A 21,012-nucleotide genomic window follows, 5' to 3' on the forward strand; every position below is an offset into this window, starting at 1 on the left:
TCTTTTCTAAACAGGATGTCTTTTGTCTGTTTATTAAATTGGGGGTGGTTTTACCTTTGCTTCTTGTCATCCTTGTTTTATGAAGAAGCCTGATTTGGGGCTTTTTGATGAAGCCTTGTGAGAGCATAGGATACATCTGCTCATAGGGAAGTACCTCTAGGAACATAACCATTGTCTTTGTTCATCCTCTTAAACTCCTGGTGCTCTCACGTTCTCTCTTCCTTTCCTTATCAGCCCCTGATCTCAAATGCTACCCATGACCATCTGTTACACCTTACTGGGAATCTAAATCATCTAATCACTAAATGAGGCGTCCACTGCTTCATCTCTACTTATACAGTGAAAGATCATAGCTTTTATCAAAGGTATGTTGAGCATCAAATGGGAAATCCTGGGAAACTCCTGGGCGTGGAGGACCTCAGATGTCACCCTGCGGCTTTCTCTGTCTGTCTCTGAGACCAGATCTACAGCCTTAGTGCTGTCGCCACCACAGATGGGCTAAATTCAAGGATTGATGGCTACTCAAAGCTCTGTGGAGTTAAATAGCAAGAGAACATGAATGTGACATAATAAGGTTTTACTGGAAGAAGAGTTAGTTTTAAAATGACAACAATTTTAGGAAAAGCCAAAATTTATTATATACAAAAAACAATCAAAAGTTGCTCCTAACCTTTTCTGCTCCTAACTCTTCTGAAAATTCTAATATTTTCCTGCCCTAATCTTTTAAACTACATTTTTCCCCAATTAGATATTTAAAAATATTTTTAAAATTCTCCATTGAAAATTATTTTTCACTTTGATTTAAAAAGGTGAATAAATAATACATTACCTTTGAAACTAACAGTGAAATGATTTCTTTTACACTGTTGTCGATCAGGTCATCTATTTTTGAATGGTACTGTTGCTAGATATTAAAAGATAAAAATTCATTAGTTGACATGGACACAAAATTTTTGTCATCAGTCACAAATGCTCTAAATCTACTAGTCATGACCTATCAGATTTATTTAAAATGATCATTTTGAACATTAAAAGAACAAAACCTTGAAAATGATCCACCCAATCAACACTTTTCACATTGTGGTTTGAAAATTTTCCCATGTGCACTGTTGAGTTAAGCAGCTAATGGGGTTATTATTTAGATGAATCGAGTTCTTATTCTTATTCAGCCAGAGGAATGTGAAGGATACTTTTTGTCTTCTCCTCTATAATTAAGGTGGCCATGTATTTTTCTAAAGGGTTGGTTTAGCTGGAGAAGCAAAAAGACTAGAAAAAGATTTAATTAATACTGCATTTCATGTCTGACAACTCTCATTCATAAGTTATTTTAAATGTGCTCTAGAAATAAAATGAGCTCCCAATTGTTCACGCTAAAAGGACCTTTTTGTCAGCACAGGGAGCAGCAGTTTATACAATTCTTACAATATGCTCGAGCAAGGGCAAAATTAGAATTTCATCAACAAAGGTGAATAGATGGTAACAAATTAATAGGCCATAAAAGGTATAATGAAACATCACTCACTCTCCATACTTTTATTACCGCTTCCTCATGAAAAAGATGCCTTTAAATAAATACCAAAAAAAACATGTATTTAAAATCAACCTGAAAGACTTTTTTTCTTTAGAGAATACTAGAGGGTTCCATTCTTAAATTAGCAGAAGCTTTGGCTTCCAAGGCTTGTGAAGGTACATCCATTTAAACAGTAATTCTTCCTTTAGAAGCATTTATCTGACAGCTGATTGTCCCCAATAGCCACTTCACAGAAAATGTGACTTGTAAAGACTAACCCTATCTTGATGGTTCAAGGCTTCTTGGAACAGCTAACAAAATGCATAGAGTAAAAGTACTCAGGTCAATATAAACATTAGACCAACTTCACTGCTGGTTGAATGGTTTCTTAAGATGTAAGTTTTTGAAAGCTATTTTTTTTTGTGCTGAAAACATGTCTCAAAGTTTCCACACAGAACAAAACATCAACTTAGGTCTGCTTTGGAATACTCAGGAATGACACTCCACCCCTCTCCCCAAGGGTTCCGACAGTTACAAGTGGTTATCATCAACCTGCATAAATAATAAAGAAAGGAAGGATAATTTTGGAGTGTCTGAATTATTTTCTTTTTCTGTGTGAGTCTGAGTGTGTGTGGGTGTGAATATAAGTGCATAATGATGAGTGATCTAAAATTAACCACATCAGTGTGAATGTGGAATTTTCTGGGCACATATTGCACCACTAAAGCGCATCTGTCTCACTTAAAGCCGTTATCGATTCCCAAATTTGTGCTCCCCAGAGGATAAATGGAATTGAAACATAGAGAGTGAGTTTCTATCTTGAAGAGAAGGAAAAGGGGAGAGAAGACAGAAAAACAGGTAGAAGAAAAAGAGCCTGAAAACACTGGCTGGCAGTTAAAGTTCTGATCCAATCTACATTATTAATAATTTTCTGAGCCAGGCAGGCCCACACATGAACATATCTGAGACAAGCTGAACAATTCCAGTGCACAGGCTGATGGGTAGGGTAATCCCTCCACAGACACACTTACAAAAAAAGGGCCCCCAGCTCCTGGCTGAAAGCTGTGCAGCTGACTGTGCGATGGAGAAGCTTATGCAAATAAGCTCTGCCTGGCTCTCCCACTCTGCCACTCTTGTTTCACACCCTTCTTACTCCAGATCAGTGTATGCAGCAAGAGGAAATGAAATGCCATGTGATACTCTTTGGAGTAGAAGAGGAAAGAGATACAGGTGCTGGGTTTCAAGTATCTCACTTCCCTCTTACATGGAAAGTGCTCCAAAGCATACAGGCATTGAGGCACCCAGACTTCCAAGCAGTTTCCTAAATATGCCTTATCCCCAATGTTTTTCTCTGTTTTCATAACTTTCATTTTTTGAACTCAAAGTGATCAAATGTCATCAGAAAGCTATAGTATATAAAATACAGAGCTTCTACATGTTAAACTTTTGGGTTGAATTGATTCTGGCAAATCTTTTAAAATCAAGTGATGAGCCACAAAAGAGGTCATTGATACCCATTTTCTTGAAAAGCGCTGAAAGTCGAGGGACAATAGGAACCATTAAATTCTCCTATAATACACACCTGTAGATTGTTGCTTGCTTTGATACCTGATCTAGCCATAAGCAGAGAGAAAGAGAAAAAAAGGAAGAGATGGGGAGGGAGGGAGGGAGAGAAAATGAGAATGAACAAAAACAAACACATACAATGTTGAAAAGAAAGGAATAAAGAAAGAAGTATACATCTTAACTTTAATACCCAAGGAGTAAATCCAAATAGTGTGAGCTTTTCAGATTTCTATAATATGGGATTCTGCTATTGTAAATGTATCTGATTAGATATGACTTACACTAATATTAATTACAACTGCTGGAAACTTTCAGAATCTGCTCTGGCTGCACAGGTGGTGGGGGTGGTAGAGGCGCATGAGCATGAGAGAAAAGATGGCCTGAGAATTCCCATTTTACGTATGTATTCTGCAGATTATAACTCACATATGCCATACACAGGTAATCCAAAGTGAGCTAGAAAAAAGTCATTCATCAGGGGACCCAGATAACTTTCTTTTTCTGTGTTTTTTTTTAACCCTTGCTAAAAGATTTATTAAATGATGTATTTCAGGAAAATGACAAATTAACATGAAAGGAAGCTGTAGAATTAAGGAACAAGGATGAAACCAGAAATTGAAATATGTCAATAAATGTAATTAATGATTAACTGTGAGAGTAACATTTGTGTGTGCACACATTTAAAATAAGGCAAGTCAAAAACTGCCAAAATAACAATGGATATTGTGTGTTCATCTGGGGTGGGTACACGAGTGTTCAGTGGTTGTTTAAAACATTCTAAGATCAGTGGTGTGCTTAAACTAGTTCACAAAAGCAGCTTTTTAGAAATTTTCAGATAACTTTCAAAGACAAACATGAACATGCAAAAAGAGATCACAGGTAAAAACAGAGTTTATCTGCATAGACATTTATAAGATAAAATTGATAGTTTTTTTTTCCCATTTAGTATAACAGACATTTTTGTAAGAATTTGGTACATTTTTGTTTCCAACAATAAAAACCTAAAAAGTTCTTCTCAGAGGCTGGGCATGGTGGATCATGCTTGTAATCCCAGCACTTTCGGAAGTCAAGGTGGGAGGATCGCCCGAGCCGGAGTTCGAGGTTGCAGTGAGCTATGAATTCGCCCCTGCACTTCAGCATGGGTGACAGAAGGAGACAAAAAAATAAAGAATACTGAGAAAAGGTAATGCCTATACACTGTTGGTGGGAATGTAAATTAATTCAGCCACTGTGGAAAGCAGTTTGAAGATTTCTCAAAGAACTTAAAACAGAGCTACCATTTGACCCAGCAATCCCATTACTGGGTACATATCCAAAGGAACACAGATCACTATGCCAAACAAACGAAAACAAAAGCAAAACAAAAACCACTTGAATTTGTGTGTTCATTGCCATGTTATTCACAGTAGCAAAGATGTGAAATCAACCTATGTGTCCATCAATGGTAGACCAGATAAAGAAAATATGGTACGTATATACCATGGAATACTACACAGCCATTAAAAAGTACAAAATCATGTCCTTTGCAGCCACATGGATGCAGCTGGAGGCCATAATCCTAAGCAAATTAATACAGGAACAGAAAATCAGATACTGCATGTTCTCACTTACAAGTGGGAGCTAAACACTGAGAACACATGGACATAAACATGGGAACAACAGGCACTGTGGACTACTAGAGGGGAGAGGGAAGGAGGGAGATATGGATGGAAAAACTACCTACTGAGTACCAAGCTCAGGACCTGGGTGCAATACTCACATGTAACAAAACTACACATGTACCCCCATATCTACAACAAAAGTTGAAATTTAAAAAAAGAAAAAAATAAAATTCTTAGAATACTTCAAGTTGGATTGATAATCTTAGATTCTAGGGCTTTGTCAGATTTCAATTCATTCTTAAGCTAAGTCTCCCCACATCTGCCCTCAAAGGCAAACTGTGCCTGCTTTCCCAGCAGGTGACTCTGAACTTACATTCAAATAACCATTCAGGAATCCTTACTTCTTGAAGCCCAGGGAAATCATAGGTCAGGCACATTCCAAAATCCTGGCCTCTGTACAATCAGGTGAACAGCACCACTTCACCTGACTGTTGTTACACAAACACACTCAGGAAATGAAGACTAATTAGATGCCAGTGAATTCCAGCTTTCTTAAGATTCTGGACCTTGTCTTGGGGTATATAATATTTTAAAGGTACTGGATTGTTAGTTCCAGAAATGGGTGCATTTTAATTTAACCGAGAATAAAATTGGCCCAAGTAGGGCCCCTTGCTCCCGTGAATTGCCATATTAATGAGTTTTCACCTTCATCATCAACTAATGGGACCACTGAATAAAGTGGTTCTGAGGGCTGATGAATGCCTGCAGCCCATGTAGTCATCTGCTTTTGTGCAGTTATGGATAATGAAGATCCTAAACACTTCGGTGGTTTTGTGATCTCAACATCTGTCCCTGAGGGACTGGCCTGAGATTGCTGACTCACTTCACATAGCTGTCACATAAGCAGATCATTCACCCATTAATCACTCCATTAAACCCTATTCTGGGCCTCAGTGGAACATGTTGGCATCATCATGGAGCATGTTAAGAAAACAGAATCATAACTTAGAAGCACAGAAGGGAATGCACTGTGGGGAAGGAGTTGGGCGTTTTATCCAAGCAATGACAATATAACAAATTTATTAGAGATTTTGGAGAGGTAATTTATTTATAATTTAGCAAAAACATTGCTGCTGTGCTTAACTATGCAGTACATATTTTTATATAGTTTCAAATTGTCTAATGATCTAGTTTTTTCAGCAACTTTGTTGCTATTTTAAATGGGGTTCACTGACTCACCTGTATATGTAATGTATACACTAATTTTCAACAATTCCAAAACTTATCTCGGCATATATAGAAAGGGAAGGTCTATGCAATTATGTGGGTATGTTTACTGGAGAGAAAAAACAAAGTATAAAATTCTTTTGCAATGAAATTCTTGTTTGCCACTTTTTCACGGTTGCTAATGGGTTTTACACCTGCACATTTTGAACTATGTTAATTGTGTGAAAGTTGTGGGGAACTAATTGTCTCTGGTGTGAATGCACAGGTGCACACATAATGAACAGCAGTAGATTCCTCTTCAAAACCACCCACTTATTAATGTAAAGAATCATTTGACAATGTAACAATGTTCGTCATTGGTGTGTGTGTGTGTGTGTGTCTGTTTTTCCTCTTAAGCACTACAGCAAGTTCTTTCCTACAGGGGAGGATTTTTAAAGCCATGACAACAAATCTATTCATTCACTCAGCAAACATTTACTAAGTGCCTACTGCATGTCAGGTACTGCAGTGTATGTTAAAATAAGAACAAATGGATAAACCCAGTATCAATGGAAGATGATTCTACAAACCAGATGAGAAAAGAATAGGTTTATGAAGAAACAAGATAACAATTCTCAGGCAGACAATCAAAGGCTTACATCTGGGTATTAAAAAAACATGAGGAGGTAAATAGGAAACACTGGTATCTAAGCCAGCTGCCTACTTATTCAGATAATTAGATATAATAAATCATGTTGTAAGCAATCAGAGAATGGTAATTACTGAACATTCTATAACACATATCAGTTACTTGATATATTTGTAAGGTTTTATGCTATGGTATTACAAATACATTTTTTTTTCTGCTGAATTGCTCAAATAATAAAACTGTGTATTCATGCATAAATATAAATTATGGCCAAATAGCTAATGTCTATATCTGAGGCAATAGGTATAGAATTCACAAGCAGTAATCCTTCCCATCTACCTTCACAATTAACTAAGTTCTTCTGCTTGGATGAGAATTGTCAGCCCAGGAAGAATCACCCTGAGTTTGATTCCCAGTTGTCAACTGTCAGACTTGTAAGATGTAACCTACCTGCAGGACACAAAGACATTCTGACTTATGGAAAAAATAAAAAAAAAAAGTATACACTAGTCAATCCTTTATGCATAAAGTTTTTCTAACCTTGTAACTCAGGGATTCTGGGATGGTATTTTATGATGACCTGTTGTGGAGGAGCGCAGAAGTCTCATGACACAGGCCTGCCTCTTCCTTACCTCTGATGATGGTCACATCCTAGGCCATGAGTAGGAGGAAAGACTGTATCACTGGTGGGCTTGTACCTCACCAAAATCCACCACTGGGTTCATCTCTATGAAGTGACTTTGGGTGTGGACTTCTGGTTCAAGTTTTTAGGGGCTATATGTCATCTAAAGCTCCAAACTTGAAATTCTTTTGGTATTAAAAGTATACTGTAGATAAATGCTTGAAAAATGTAATCATTCTGTTCCTATAGCTATTCAGATTTCAATTTAAAAGAATATGAATTAATTTGGTTTTAAATCATTTTACCTTTAAAATTCTAAGAGTAGTTTATAAATTCTGCAGCCTAACAGGGGAGAAACATTCCCCTTGTCATTATTTAAGGTATAAGTATTTAGTGTTTTAATGAATCTTTGGACTATTGCTATGTTATTGTAAGCTGTTAGCCTTATATATGCAAACACAGAAGCCAAAAATCTGAAAATAAATTTACATAATTCTAATTTGAAAAGATGAAAATAAAAATATACATTTACAAAAATAATAAATGAAATGTGCTTTTAGAAAAAAAAATGAGACTTACCCATTGACTACCAAACTGGATCATGCCATGGGGGGGAAAAAAAAAGATGATGAAAGACAATAGAAGGGAAGAATAAAGAAATGAAGAAAAAGTAATTACAATGGGAAAAAACGGCAACAAAATGTCAACTTAAACAGATAATTGAAGAAAAATAAATCAATTTTCACCCAATCACCACTCTCAACAAAAAATCATGGGGTAAAATAAAATTGTACTTCTGAATATAAAACCAAACAAAATATAAATCAAATAGAAAGAATAGGGTATTTATTGATAAGAACTAGGTGTAGATTTTTAAGTCTATTTCTACCTAAATTTTTTAAAATGGGAACTACTGTGTAAATAAACTATTTCATACTTTTTGTGTGTCTTTTATAGATGCAAACTCTGGATACTCTAGATTTGATAAACAAAACAGGTAGCTTTCCAGATTTCTCATTTGCTTGTAAAAAGCAAGGTTTATGTAAATGACACAACACTTAAGCTGTTAAAAGCTGTATCTAAAATTCATGGCCACTTATGCAATTTTAGACCATATTTATATCAAAAAGGAGAAACTGACATGAGCAAAGGATAAAGGGCATTCTATTATTATAATAAAGAAAAGATCAAATATTTGGTGTTGGAGAACTTGGTCTTTTCAATCCAATCTAGAGAATGCCTTGTGGAAAGAGCATCTCGCATGCCAAGGCACCCTGTGCTTCCTTTCCCCATGTGGCAAATTCTACATACCTCTTGTCCTCCATCCAGGGCACAGAGTTTGGTGCTTTGCTTTTTGGCGTCGACTAATACATTAAACATAGTGCAAACAGAAGCTGGAATGCGCAAGTCAGTTGTTTTGCTTGCCTTTTGTAGCTTGAGTTCAAATGCAGTTCTTGTTCTAGTTTTTAAAACATGAATTCAGAGTAAGAAATTCTGCTATACACCTCACCTGTCTTGTAAAAAGTGAAATCAACTCTATAAGATGCTAATTTAAAACATGCAAATAAGGAGTAAGCAGTGTGGTAGTGCTTGGGTGCTAAGGGGTGGGATACTTTTCTTTTCAGGTGTCTCAATAAAAGATCAGATTGTGATATTTTTATATTAAGCCTAGCTTCATCCAGTCACTCAGGCAGTATCACAACCCAAATGAAGCTTTTTGTTATATCTAGACTACCACATTTAATGGAAAAAAACTCATAATTTCACTTATTGTCTGAATTAATTGTCTGAATTTACAAGTAGAAAAATCACACACTTGTATGCATTTAAGCAGAAAATATCCTCTATGCGAGGGCTTACCAAATTAGAAAAAAATAAGCACAAATCTAGAAAACTCTAAACATCGTAATCAATGTATGACAGACAATGTGTAATTCTTTTATGTCACTTACATTCTCTTTCAAAAACCTAAAATTGCAGACAGGGTTTTGAAAGAAACTGCATCATGAGCAATTTGAATTGGTTTTGCTGAAGTATCCTATGAAAATCCACAGATTTGAGACATCAAAATCAAAGATGATTTTTAAAAAACATTAAACTACCTAATCCAGGGCCTTGCCTTAAGAGGTCACTGAACATTATTCTAAAGACAGTTTTTTTTTCTTGGTTTCAAGATTTCAGAAATATCCAATTGGCCTAACCAGTGTTTGAATGCTTTTCTAATATGTGGCTCCATATTGTCCTTGTATACATAATGAACAAGGAAAATGGAAAAAAAATGCTTGACCAATTAGGATGCGAAGCTGATTTTGTAAAACTATTATAAAATGAAAGCACATTTGGAAGAATACAAAGCCTCATAACTTATTTCCAGTTAAGTTATAAAGAATGTAAGCAGGTAGTTGGAACTCATCAGATGTGGACAGAAAATACCAGAAAATAGTTAGTAATCCCAGAATAACTGATGGTGCTGATCCTATTTTGAGTTTACTATGCCATTTCACAGCACACAGACACAGTACATAATGCATACAGAACATAACAGACTTTTTTCATATGTCTCAGGAGATACTACCTTGGGAATTTAAAGCACAGTATTCCCAGAGAGATAACAATAAGCCCTAAAGAAACCATTAATATGGTATAGATGTTACTGATTAAGGCAATAGTCGGGAGACCTGAAAAAAAGTATCCAGCCAATTTCATCAATTACATGGGTCCTCAGAATTTAATCAAGATAACCTAATGCTCATTAAGTGTTGGAATAGTAGTGCATAATGAAACTTTGGCTGTGACAATAATATATTAGGTACTTGATAAAAAGTGATATTTTTGGGTGCTGGAACATTAAGCAGCAATTTGAAAATACATGTCTACCTTTTGACACAGGCCTCTAGCATATCACTGGCCATTAGTTTAAGTCTTTGCTCTAAGTGGTGGGCAAATTCCTGTTCTGGCCAGTGCAGATCAAAGACAAACATTTGCAGTGCATCAAGTTTCCAAAAAAGGTCTTCTGATGTTGCTGAGCCATTGCTAGAAGAAAAAGGAAAAATGAACATCATGAACTCCTCCTGTTAATTAGATTTATCATTAATACATTGTTTTTTCTTTTCTGTATCAATTGCCATCAGTGAAAAAAATCATATAAAATCTTGAATGATCCAATATTTTCTTTGTTCAGCCTTCTAATTATTCCTTTACAATTCTTAATAAGGCAGGGCAAGGAGAACAAAATAGAAATAAATATGGTGGTAGGGCACCACTGCACTCCAGCCTGGGCGACAGAGCAAGACTCCGTCTCAACAAAAGCAAAACAAAATAAAAACAACAAAAAAAATATGGTGGTAGGGTTTCATACAAAGAGGTAAAATGGATACGTATACTTTACTAAGGAAATTATATTGTGTATATAAGAACAAACATTGTAACTGTTCACTAGGATAAAGATTCTTGCAAATCCCCAAAATTATGTTTTATGCAGGAAAATTCTTATGTTAGCAACCAGTACCTTTGCCGTTATTCATGCATATGTGCTTCTGTCACCATGGTGGTTTCTGTTTATCTACATGTGTATAGAATATAGGGTCCCTGAATTTCTCAATTATAGGTAAAGGTGAGATAGATACTGGAAATAAAATGGGCTAGGTAGGGAAGCAATCTTTTATTTTCATTTTTTGCCTTTTCTGGCTTATTAAAACCCAACTTAGTGCAATGTGTGGTCTAACAGAGGAATGACATTCAGGGTGCTCTGAAGATGGAGAAAAACAATGCATTTCAGTTCTTTATACCTAACTGTGGAGTCAAGATTTGCTAAGCATTCACTACTATGGTGAAATTACTCTAGAAGACTGTGCTATCAGCCCATGTAAGAAGGTAACTCGTATAATATTTTGGCAAAGGGTCATGCTATTACTTTCCATTATGCAAGTACACAGGCTAATACAGAAACAAATGTTTTGAAAGTAAAATATTCCTACATCAAAACATATTGAAATTTAACTATAAAAAGCATAAAAGCAAAAGCAAAAAAAAAAAAAAAAAAAAAGCTGCTGTATGATTCATTTGTTCTCAGCTTTCCAACAATTGCTTCACATATTCTAACTTCAAATTTGTATTTCTAGTCTACAAAAGAAAATTAAAGAAATAAACTAATTTATTACAACATCACAGTGGAAAATACCTATGCAACAAACCTGCACATTCTGTGCATGTATTCCAGAACTTAAAGTAAAATTAAAAAAAAAATAAATTGTTTAAAGCACCACATTATTTAGCTAAATATATCTTAATGAGTTAGCTTAGAAAAAAAAGTCACCTCTTGCTCTTGACTAATGAAAAACTTATTTCTGCCCTCCACCCTGGCCTCAGCATCAAAGCTCTATCACAAACCTCCATTGCTTTTCTCTTCTCATTCTGCCAGTAATTCCTCCTGATCTCCTTGTCTAGCCAAAATGCCCTCAGATTTAAGTTCTCTAGGGACCAATCACAGCATATGAACACTCCCATAGCACTTTATTCACTTAAATCTCTTTACCTTAATATTCAGTGCCTCAAATGCACCATTAAATAAGAGAACCAGACAATACCATGCTGATTCTACCATGCTGAAAATGTTGAAAAAACACTACCTTTATTTCTCCTCTTGCCATATGTAATACAATTAAGAGAAAGAAAGACCAAACAAAATCTCCTTTCACATCCACAGTGTACAGTTTGGTAGATTAGAGGAACTAAGTCTTAACAATAACTGAATACAATTGGCAAAGAAGCAAATCTACTTCTTATAATCTTTTTACTTTGGAGAAATGTAACTATTTGAAATGTATATATTCTTTAACAACACAATGACAAGGAAAAACATCATAAAACAAAATATCTATTGGTAAAGGCAGATTTTTATTAAAAATAGATTTTCTAATAATATACGACAACCTTTATAGAGAATATGGTTATATTTTTCTTCTGTTTGATTCTATAGTAAGATTCTTGACACTAAATGTGTTTAATTGGGAATGTAATTAAGAAAACAAGTGTTTGTTATAATTAGACAGATATATGAAAAAAATGTGAGTAGGCTTTCTCTGGAGTTAGTACATATAACCTGCAATTTATTCAGAGCTTTTTAATTTTAAAATTATTTCTAATCAGTGACCTATTCCTAAAGGTATTATTAACAGATTAAAGAATTCAAATGTGAATAATAGACTCTGAGATAATTTCCTAAAAATGCCAGCAGGAAACTTAACTTACTGGCATTCATTTCTAGAGAAAAAATAATAAAGATTTATATACAGATAGATACGTGGATGAGCAATCCTTGCATGATTTATGCATTAGTAGGCAGGGATGTATCTTCAAAACCATGGTTACTTTTATATTCTTCGTATTTAATCAGTAGTTGTATTTTTAATTCTTTATGTTAAATATAAATGTTTCTTGTTATGTTTCAAACTTCAAAAAACAAATGGCAATAACATTATAATATTATGAGTAATTCTGGACACTCTGACAAAGAACCTAATGTTGATAACCTTGGTAGGTAAAGATAATGGTGATCAACTTGTAAAAAAGATTTTTCAGTTTCCCCAGAATGGTGAAAGCACGATCACTTTACTTACAAAGCCCCAATTTGTCATTATTTCTGTCCTGAGATTAACATACTTTAAAAAAGAGTCCTCAATAAGGGATTCGGAGTTCATAAAAATCCCAAAGTTAATAAAAGAGTACTAACAAAAAACTCAGTTTCACAGGATAATGCCCATGATAGTGTTCTTGCCTAAAATCAAGTGTTAAATAGATGAGAAATTAGGAAGAAAATGAGTTAAATTATAAAACAGTGTAAAAAAGAACAAAAAATCATACACTTAGGTTCATTATACTTTGTAGGTAATTTTCTGAGCACACACAGACACCACTTTACACACGCTAATGGCCAAAAGCATTTGTCTGTAAGAAAAAAAATTCACATGTAACATAATATCCTAGTGAATATTATGAATGTAGTTATGATGTTTAACTTGGAGAAATACTGCCATATTACTTTGTAAGTTATTCTCTTTCTTGGTCTTTTCCTATCTCTTTTCTTGATTGTGTGCATACCTGACTGGGTGTGGATTTGCAGTTGGTGGTGAGACAGGTAGAAAAATAGCAAGTTCTTGAACACAATGTTCTATGAGAGCAGAACAAATTAATGATAGGAGTGAGGAATTTGTAGTCAAACAAATTTTGGTTCAAATTTTGCCTCTGTCACTTACTTGCTGTGAGATACTGGGTAAGTTTTGTTTCTTAGTTTCTTTATGACTTAGTTTCCTTAACTGTAAAATGGGGATAATGATACGAGGTTGTTATACAGATTAAATGAGATAAATAACTTGGCAATGTACTGGAAACATAGTAAATTCTCAATAAATGGAATCTATTTTTCTTCCTTTCATGAGTATTCTTTCTAGTTGATTTCATATGAGATCTTGGGCAAAGCAGGTAACTGCCCAAGTTTTCCCATTTGTAAACTAGGACTATTACTTGGTTCTGATCGCTGTGAGGCATAGTTTTAAAAGCTATACCATTATAAATTATAATGACGATGCCCGATGATAGTAATAATAACAAAAACAACAATGTAGAGTAGTAGTAATTATCATTTACTGGGTGCCTAGGATATGCCAATAGTACTAATCATTTATTGTGAGCCTAGGATGTGCCTCAATACAGTTTTTTTTAAAAAAAAGAATCATCACAAAAACATCATCTTTCAATTAGGTGTCATAATTGTTTTAGAGTTGAGGAAAAAGCTCAGGCTAAGAAAGACTTACAATTAATAAGCTAAGATCTAAATTCAGACCTGATCAATTTAAAAGCCCATTCCTGTTCACTTCAGTGTTTCTTAGTTGTTGATTCTGCAATAGGCAAACTCATTCCGATGTGAAGTTAATATGGTTTTTGATGATATAAAGACTATTTAAAAATACCAAGATGTACCAACTGCATAATAAAAGAACAAAAGAAGAACTTCCTGGTTTTGGCAATGAAAGGACAACCCCTTCCCTGCATGATGCAGTACTGTTTTTTAGAAGTTGAGACTAAGATAAAAATAGAAAAAGATTATATTCTTGAAACCATTCTTCCAAAGGTTTTCTAGTTGCACAAGGTGAGTCATCTGGTCAGTAATAAAGCTGGAGCTAAGAATCCTCAAAATGCCTTGTATACTTAAGGAGAACTCTGGTTATTTTACTTAGGGTACCATGTCACCAAATGATTTACTTAGGGTAGAATGTCACCAAATGATTCCTGTCCCACATATTACATATGAACTACATTAAACTAGTGTGCTTTTTCTTTTAAATCGACATCATTCATTACAGATATGCTAAGCTTAGCTTACTAGCTTAAAAAACTCAAAACAAAAAAAGCAGTATTCCTCAACCAACGATGATAAATGCCATGCAGTCTAAACATATCTGCGCAGAACACAGCCCAGGCCATGCACCAGCTAACACACCACCAGGAAATAAGTGAGGAATACACACGTGGACTCATATAAAGAAGGCATCCACGAAGGAGTAGAAATGTTAGGAATCTGTGGAAGATTAAGAGGCAGACTTGGAACTTTTGGAAGAGCTACATTGGGAAGACTGTTGGCGATATTCCTGTAAAGAAACAAACAACGTGGGAAGGGACCACCATAAGCGATAACTACAGATGGCCATGTGTAAAATCATAAGGTCAAGGTTGAAGAGGCAGGTGCTCTACGGACACTAGGTAAGATACCTACTTGACAGGCTGCCATGTCTCCTGCTCAAAACCTCTGTGAATTGACTGGGCGATGGAGGACTCCATGAGATCCACGTAGCGGACAACCAAGGGTACAAAGATTTCTTGCAAGTGTTTGTGAAATTTTCCATTACACAGAAGTGCTGAAATAGCCAAGCAGAAACAGTGTTTATCAGAGGGATAATATCAGACATTTGGAAAATATGGGCCAAAAAAAAAAAAAAAACATGTTTCCTGAGAGAGTCTGACACAGAAGAACTGATAAAATGCAGATGAGAGTAGATCATATCCCCCATATTGAATATCAGATTATGGAAACTGATCAAAAAGTATGATTAGCCTTCTATATATGACTGTTAAAACACAAATAGATAATATCTCTCTAAAATTCTCCTGGCAGGTAGTATGTTTTTATTTTCTAAGAGGTTTAACACATAGGCACATGACCACTCGCTGGAAATTCAAGGGAGCTGCCAGCTCCCCTGAAGGTCCCGACACATGTAAATACAGCAATTAAGCAGAGTTACAACCTCTGTGCTATGCTGTGTATCACAAAGGAGCTAAATCTGCTCAATTCCATGAGGTAAGCTTGATTACTTGTAAAAGCTATTCTTGTTCACTCAGGAGGGTGTCTGTGGGTTTGGGAATATCTATTTTGATTCATGAACATTATAGTTATTTGTGGATTTTTCTTTTTAGTCATTCAATTTTGCATATCTGTATTTAAAAACAGTCAGCATATCACATGGATTTTTCAGTTTTCCATTTGTCTTTAATAAATGGTAGTATGGAACATCCTACCTAAAGTAGTGACAGAAGTCCTAGAATTTGTGCTACAAGGCTGCTGGGCAAGGTACACTCACGTTTTTCAGGTGATGAATGTTTTCTATGCAGATGATACAATTTTATTAAAATATAGGTGAGTATGTGCCTAAGTTGCACCATGAAAAAACAGAGCATCTATAGGAAAACAGTAAGTAATGCTAAGTAATATTTAATAAAGAATTTATTTTAGATGACAATACTATGAATTGCAAGTATTTCTCAAAGAACATGCCCTAAGCCCCATTGTGGCCCTCAAAGTGAAAATGTGCTGATTTAAAAATATACTGTGTGGTCAGGAAACGTATTCCTAAAGAGATGGTATTTTAGTTGAATCTAAGTGACAGAAGAACCTTCCAAGGAAGACTTAAAGGGATGGTTTCCAGGTAGAGGTAACAGCTAGCAAACAAGTTTTGGGGAAGAAGCAGCTTGGGTCTTTGCAGAGAGATGAAAGGCCAGAGTAACTGCAATAGAATGAGGGAGGGGGATGGGCAGCTCACAGCAGGGTCTAGATCCTAGGACTGAGTAAGGAGTGTTGCTCGTAGTGGCTGTGATGGGAAGCTTGACGATGCTTATGATTATGCAGAGGAGTGACATGATATGATCTCTCTGGCTGCTGCATGGAAAATGGACTAGGTAGCCAGGGGTGAAAACACAGGAAAAGGTTAGTACTCAGTTGTTTACTGCAATAGATTAGGTAAAGGATGATAGTGGCTTTGACTAGGGTGAGGAGGTAGAAGCTGGGGAAAAGTTAGTAATCTCATCCACTTTTATGGATCTGAATAGCTATATATGTGTATCATTACTAAATCTAATTACTAGCAACCCCAATAGCAGTGTCTTATAAAATACTCACTATGACAACTTCCTACATTATCTTCTTCAGGGCAAGAATATCCCAAAAGCCTAATAGTGTTTTAGATCTTGGTCAAAGGATATGATGTTTATCACTGTGGCATGTATATGAAGATGTCTTCGATATGTTACTTTATGAGTTTCTGAAATTTGTCAGAGGCTGGACAACTACAGGTACATAAACTGGTATGGGAAGTAATTCTAAACACAGAAGGAAATACAACAGATTTTTTTCTACCTCTAATTGATATGGGTTAGTATTTTTTTGTGGAGAAATAATCTTTTCCTCAGCTCAGCTATATGCTAAAATATTTCCCATTACATTGTGAACGATAATCATACTTAATGATAGGTGTCTTATTTAGGAGACTAATGTTATCTTAATGATGTTTTCATTAGCACACTGAAAGAACCTTTATTTATTCCTGGAGATTCAATCATCAAGCTAGAAGGTACTACAGCTCAAAAAATTCAGTTACTTTCATCAAATGCCACCTAAATAAGCATGCTAAACTTTAAGGATAAAATATTCTCATTCAAACCATCTAAGTCGCTGTAGTATGCAAATTTGAAAAACATACTGATATCTGCATTTATTGGGTCTCTACTTAAGAACTCTCATTCTCTTCTTCCTCCTCCTCATCCCTAGCATATTTGGAGTACCAAGCACTATGTGAAGTCTGTGCCTTATCTCATTTAATCATCACAGAAACTCTACGAGGGAGGAACTATTTATTTATTTATTTATTTATTTATTGAGATGGAGTCTCGCTCTTGCAGCCCAGGCTGCAGTGCAATGGCACGACCTTGGCTCACCGTAACCTCTGCCTCCTGGGTTTAAGTGATACTCCTGCCTCAGCCTCCTGAGTAGCTGGGATTACAGACGTGTGCCACCATGCCCAGCTAATTTTTGTATTTTTAGTAGAGACAGGGTTTCTCCTTGCTGGTCAGGCTGGTCTCGAACTTCTGACCTCATGTGATCCACCTGTTTGGCTTCGCAAAGTGCTGGGATTACAGGTGTGAGCTACCATGCCTGGCTGGAACTATTTTTTTAAACTTATCAATAAGCTAACTGAGTCATAGAGAGTTTAGGATACTTGTCTAAGATTATTTTGTCATTAATAGAACCAGGATTTGATATAAAAACTCCATGTTAACCTCTATAAAACTACCATTCCTCACTCTGACAACCAGTTAGTCATCAAGACTGGTGTATTTTATATTCTTAGAATCTTTCAGTAAGTTACTGTGCTCTCTTCATCACTACTGCTGTTGCACTAGTCCAGCCCTCTCATCTCCTGTCTTGATTAATGCAATAATAACCTAACTAGTCTTTAGGATTCTAATATTTCCTCTGCCAATCCATCTTCTCATAATCATAAGCAGAGGGGCTTGCTGAAATATAAAACTAAGAATGTCACCTCTAAAGATTATAATCCTGTAGTGGATCATTATGACAAGCTTCAAAAGCCTGAGCATGGTATGAAAGCTTTCCAAGATCTGTCTTCAAGTTACTTCTCCAGCTCATTTCTCTTGCCTTACCTTTCATTTCCTGCGGTACAGTCATAATGATTTTCATGATTCAATATACACTTGCTCCTCAAATCTTTTCTAGAAATGCTTCATTCTGCTGTCCCCTTGCCCAATTACTGGCTTCTCTTGTTTACTTTCTACCCTGGACAGGTTTCCACTGTGGTTTTTGTTATAAAAGTGATCTTCTCTTGCTGACATATTTCTCGCTGACATATTTCTTGCTGCCTACAAGGATTTAAGGTTCTCAAGGCAGGAACTATATCTGTATTCTAAGTTCCAGAAAAGTCCCTGGCTCAGAGCAAGTAATCAAATGTTTGTTGGATGAATGAATACTTGAATACTAAGATGACTACATTATTATTCAGAAGATTGTATTAAATGACACCTATAAAACCTACTGAGGCCTGTATATACCCCTCATACTTTGTATAAAATATATAGCATTAAATAATATGGCTATAAGTTCTATTTTTAACCCATATGTACAAGATCAGACTGCTAAAAATTCTAATGAATATGAAAGTTGGTTATTTTATGTTTCTTATTTTAATGAATGTGGCAAAGAAAGGATTTTCTCTGGTCAGTTATGAATCCTGATAGCAAATATCCCGTAGGATTTGAAGAAAATGAAGATTACCTATATTTCCTATGAACTACAAAAAAATCTTAAATTCTAGCCAAAAGTTTGCTCAGAATTCAGCAAAAAGTTCTTTTTTATTTGGAAAAAAATCAAATTATAAACCCACATTTGAAAGTTTTAGAAAATTGGCAGTATTATTTCTTTGGTAATTAGACAGAAAGGGGAAGGAGGGAGTAGGGGAGAAATGGGGGAGACAGACAAAGAGAAAATGATAGAGGGGAGGGGGAGAGGGAGAGGAGGGTTGGGGGAGGGAAGAAAGGAGAAATAAAGAGAAATACACAAAGAGGGGGAAAGAAAGGAAAGAGAATATTTGGTTTCCAAAGACAAGCTACAGAAACACATACTACACTACACTTGTCTATGTAAATGTATGCTCCTTCCTTAGTTGTCCATATGGCAGCTTGCATTCCACTCCTATCAGACACTGTCAAAAGCCCCTCGTAATATGTAGCCCGAGGCATCAGAGTAAGTGCTTCTATCTTCTCCATATGGTTTAATAAGGATAGGTTATGATTTGGGGCTGTCACCTGTCCAAATCAAGCCTTTACAAAGCACCCATTACAACAGTTCATTGGAAGAGGCAAGTTCTTAATGCGGCCTCATCCGAGAGCACTTCTGACACCATACCCAAGTATGTGGGAGTGAAAAGAGCTGCTCAGAATGAGTCTCAAAAAGTGATTACCATCTAAGGGGAAAAGCAGCACCTACTTTTCAGATAAAAAAATAACTTTTTTCCCCAAAAGATTCCATGTTTTCAAATATCACCTTGTTAGAAAATAATGAGGCATCAATGACATCGAGCCCTACGGTACAATTAGAAATGGCAAAAAGAAAACAAATGGCTTAAATATAAGATAAACCCAGGATGCAGTATGCCCAATTATTTTGAAAATCCCTGATAATAAATTAGTGTTGATTATTTTCATACTAAAAAGTCTTACATTTATAAAAGTACTTGTCATAGGCTTTTAGTAGTAAGATTTCAACAGAGAATTTAAATTTAAACTATGATCCAATTAGTAACAATTACTGAGATAGTAATCACTGGGTAAAATAAAGAATAAGCAAATAAAAGAATTAATATATTGTTTTTAGGGTAAAAATATGCTGCTGACTCTTGAACCCATATAATCTAATTTTATAGTGCTCCTCCTCTTCCAATTAGCCAGCTTTAGTGGATTACCAGAAAGAATGATTTTTCTCCTTAAACTTCGAATTAGGCATTTCAGAAGGAAATGGGTAATTCATGACCAGCAAAACAAACAGACAATACCAACCACAATAAAATCAACAGACTTTGCCATAAAACAATTATTTAAGAGACTATGAATTGTATCAACTCTAAGCAAAGCAAGCACAGTGGACTAAGAAAATTAATAAGTCACTCTTCATGTTGACAAATGCATATAATGAAGACCCCCACCACAGAACAGGAAATATGAAAATAGGCTTCAGGAGAAAAGCCAGGAGAACTGCAGTCCAGAACAGCACTATGTAAAAGGAAAACACTCACCTACTTTCTCACTCTCTCTCTCCCCCCAACCCACCCCCAATCCCTTTATCCCTCCCTGAGATCTAGGAATAGCACCCAGCTAAGAATCTGGCACATTAAGTAGTCACTCAATAAATGTCTGATTATTGAATAAATATAAATAATAATCTACCTCCTAACGGAAACTCCAAGAGCATCCGATTTAAGTAGACTAGGAAACACATTGGATTCTATTGTCCTTTTAATTAAAAATTTGATAAGTAATTTTATAGTTTGGTAATATTAATGTATACATTAACTAGCATAATAACCCCTAAAACCATACCCAGCTCTTCCTTTTCCCTGGTGGCACTTGCTAATATATATTCATACACATATACGTCTATCTAGGGAGAGAAAGTGACAAGAAGTGATAGAACACAGCTGTTAAACGTTTCTTACTTTTTGGGCAACAAATCCAAGTTTAAAACTATAATGAAAAAATTTCATAGGATGGTATACATAATTTGAGTTATACTTCTACACTCTACTGCATCAAGTTATCTGTGTATATGTGTGCATATCCTCCACTAGATTTTATGCTTTTCAAGGGGAGGAATCATTTCTTATTTATCTATGTATTTGCAAGAGGCCTAGGATTTGTAAATTGCAGGCATTAAGCACTTGTTTCGTGTGAGATTAATTCAGAAAAGTCAATATAAACCTTAACCAAAGCTAATAAGGCAAAGATAAACAAAGAAGTCTTA

At 35.5% G+C, this 21,012-nt stretch overlaps 1 protein-coding gene across 17 annotated transcripts in view; it reads right to left on the reverse strand.

Annotated features, from left to right (window-relative positions):
* The window catches only part of LOC113224832 (calcium-dependent secretion activator 2), a 567,701-nt gene that overhangs the window by 61,786 nt on the left and 484,903 nt on the right, over positions 1 to 21,012 (reverse strand). For 8 of the 17 annotated variants that reach the window (XM_026454360.1, XM_026454363.1, XM_026454361.1 and 5 more), the window contains 4 exons: positions 14,926 to 15,067; positions 10,032 to 10,187; positions 8,466 to 8,613; positions 830 to 904 (listed from right to left, as the gene is read on the reverse strand). In XM_026454360.1, the coding sequence (XP_026310145.1) occupies positions 830 to 904; positions 8,466 to 8,613; positions 10,032 to 10,187; positions 14,926 to 15,067 (521 nt within the window). Of the gene's footprint in view, positions 1 to 829; positions 905 to 7,733; positions 7,749 to 8,465; positions 8,614 to 10,031; positions 10,188 to 14,680; positions 14,801 to 14,925; positions 15,068 to 21,012 lie in introns of all 17 variants that reach the window. The other 9 variants (XM_026454354.2, XM_026454352.1, XM_026454351.1 and 6 more) reach the window with 3 other exon arrangements.

The sequence above is a fragment of the Piliocolobus tephrosceles genome, unplaced genomic scaffold (genome assembly GCF_002776525.5).
Source record: "Piliocolobus tephrosceles isolate RC106 unplaced genomic scaffold, ASM277652v3 unscaffolded_41, whole genome shotgun sequence".
NCBI classification, from domain to species: domain Eukaryota; kingdom Metazoa; phylum Chordata; class Mammalia; order Primates; family Cercopithecidae; genus Piliocolobus; species Piliocolobus tephrosceles.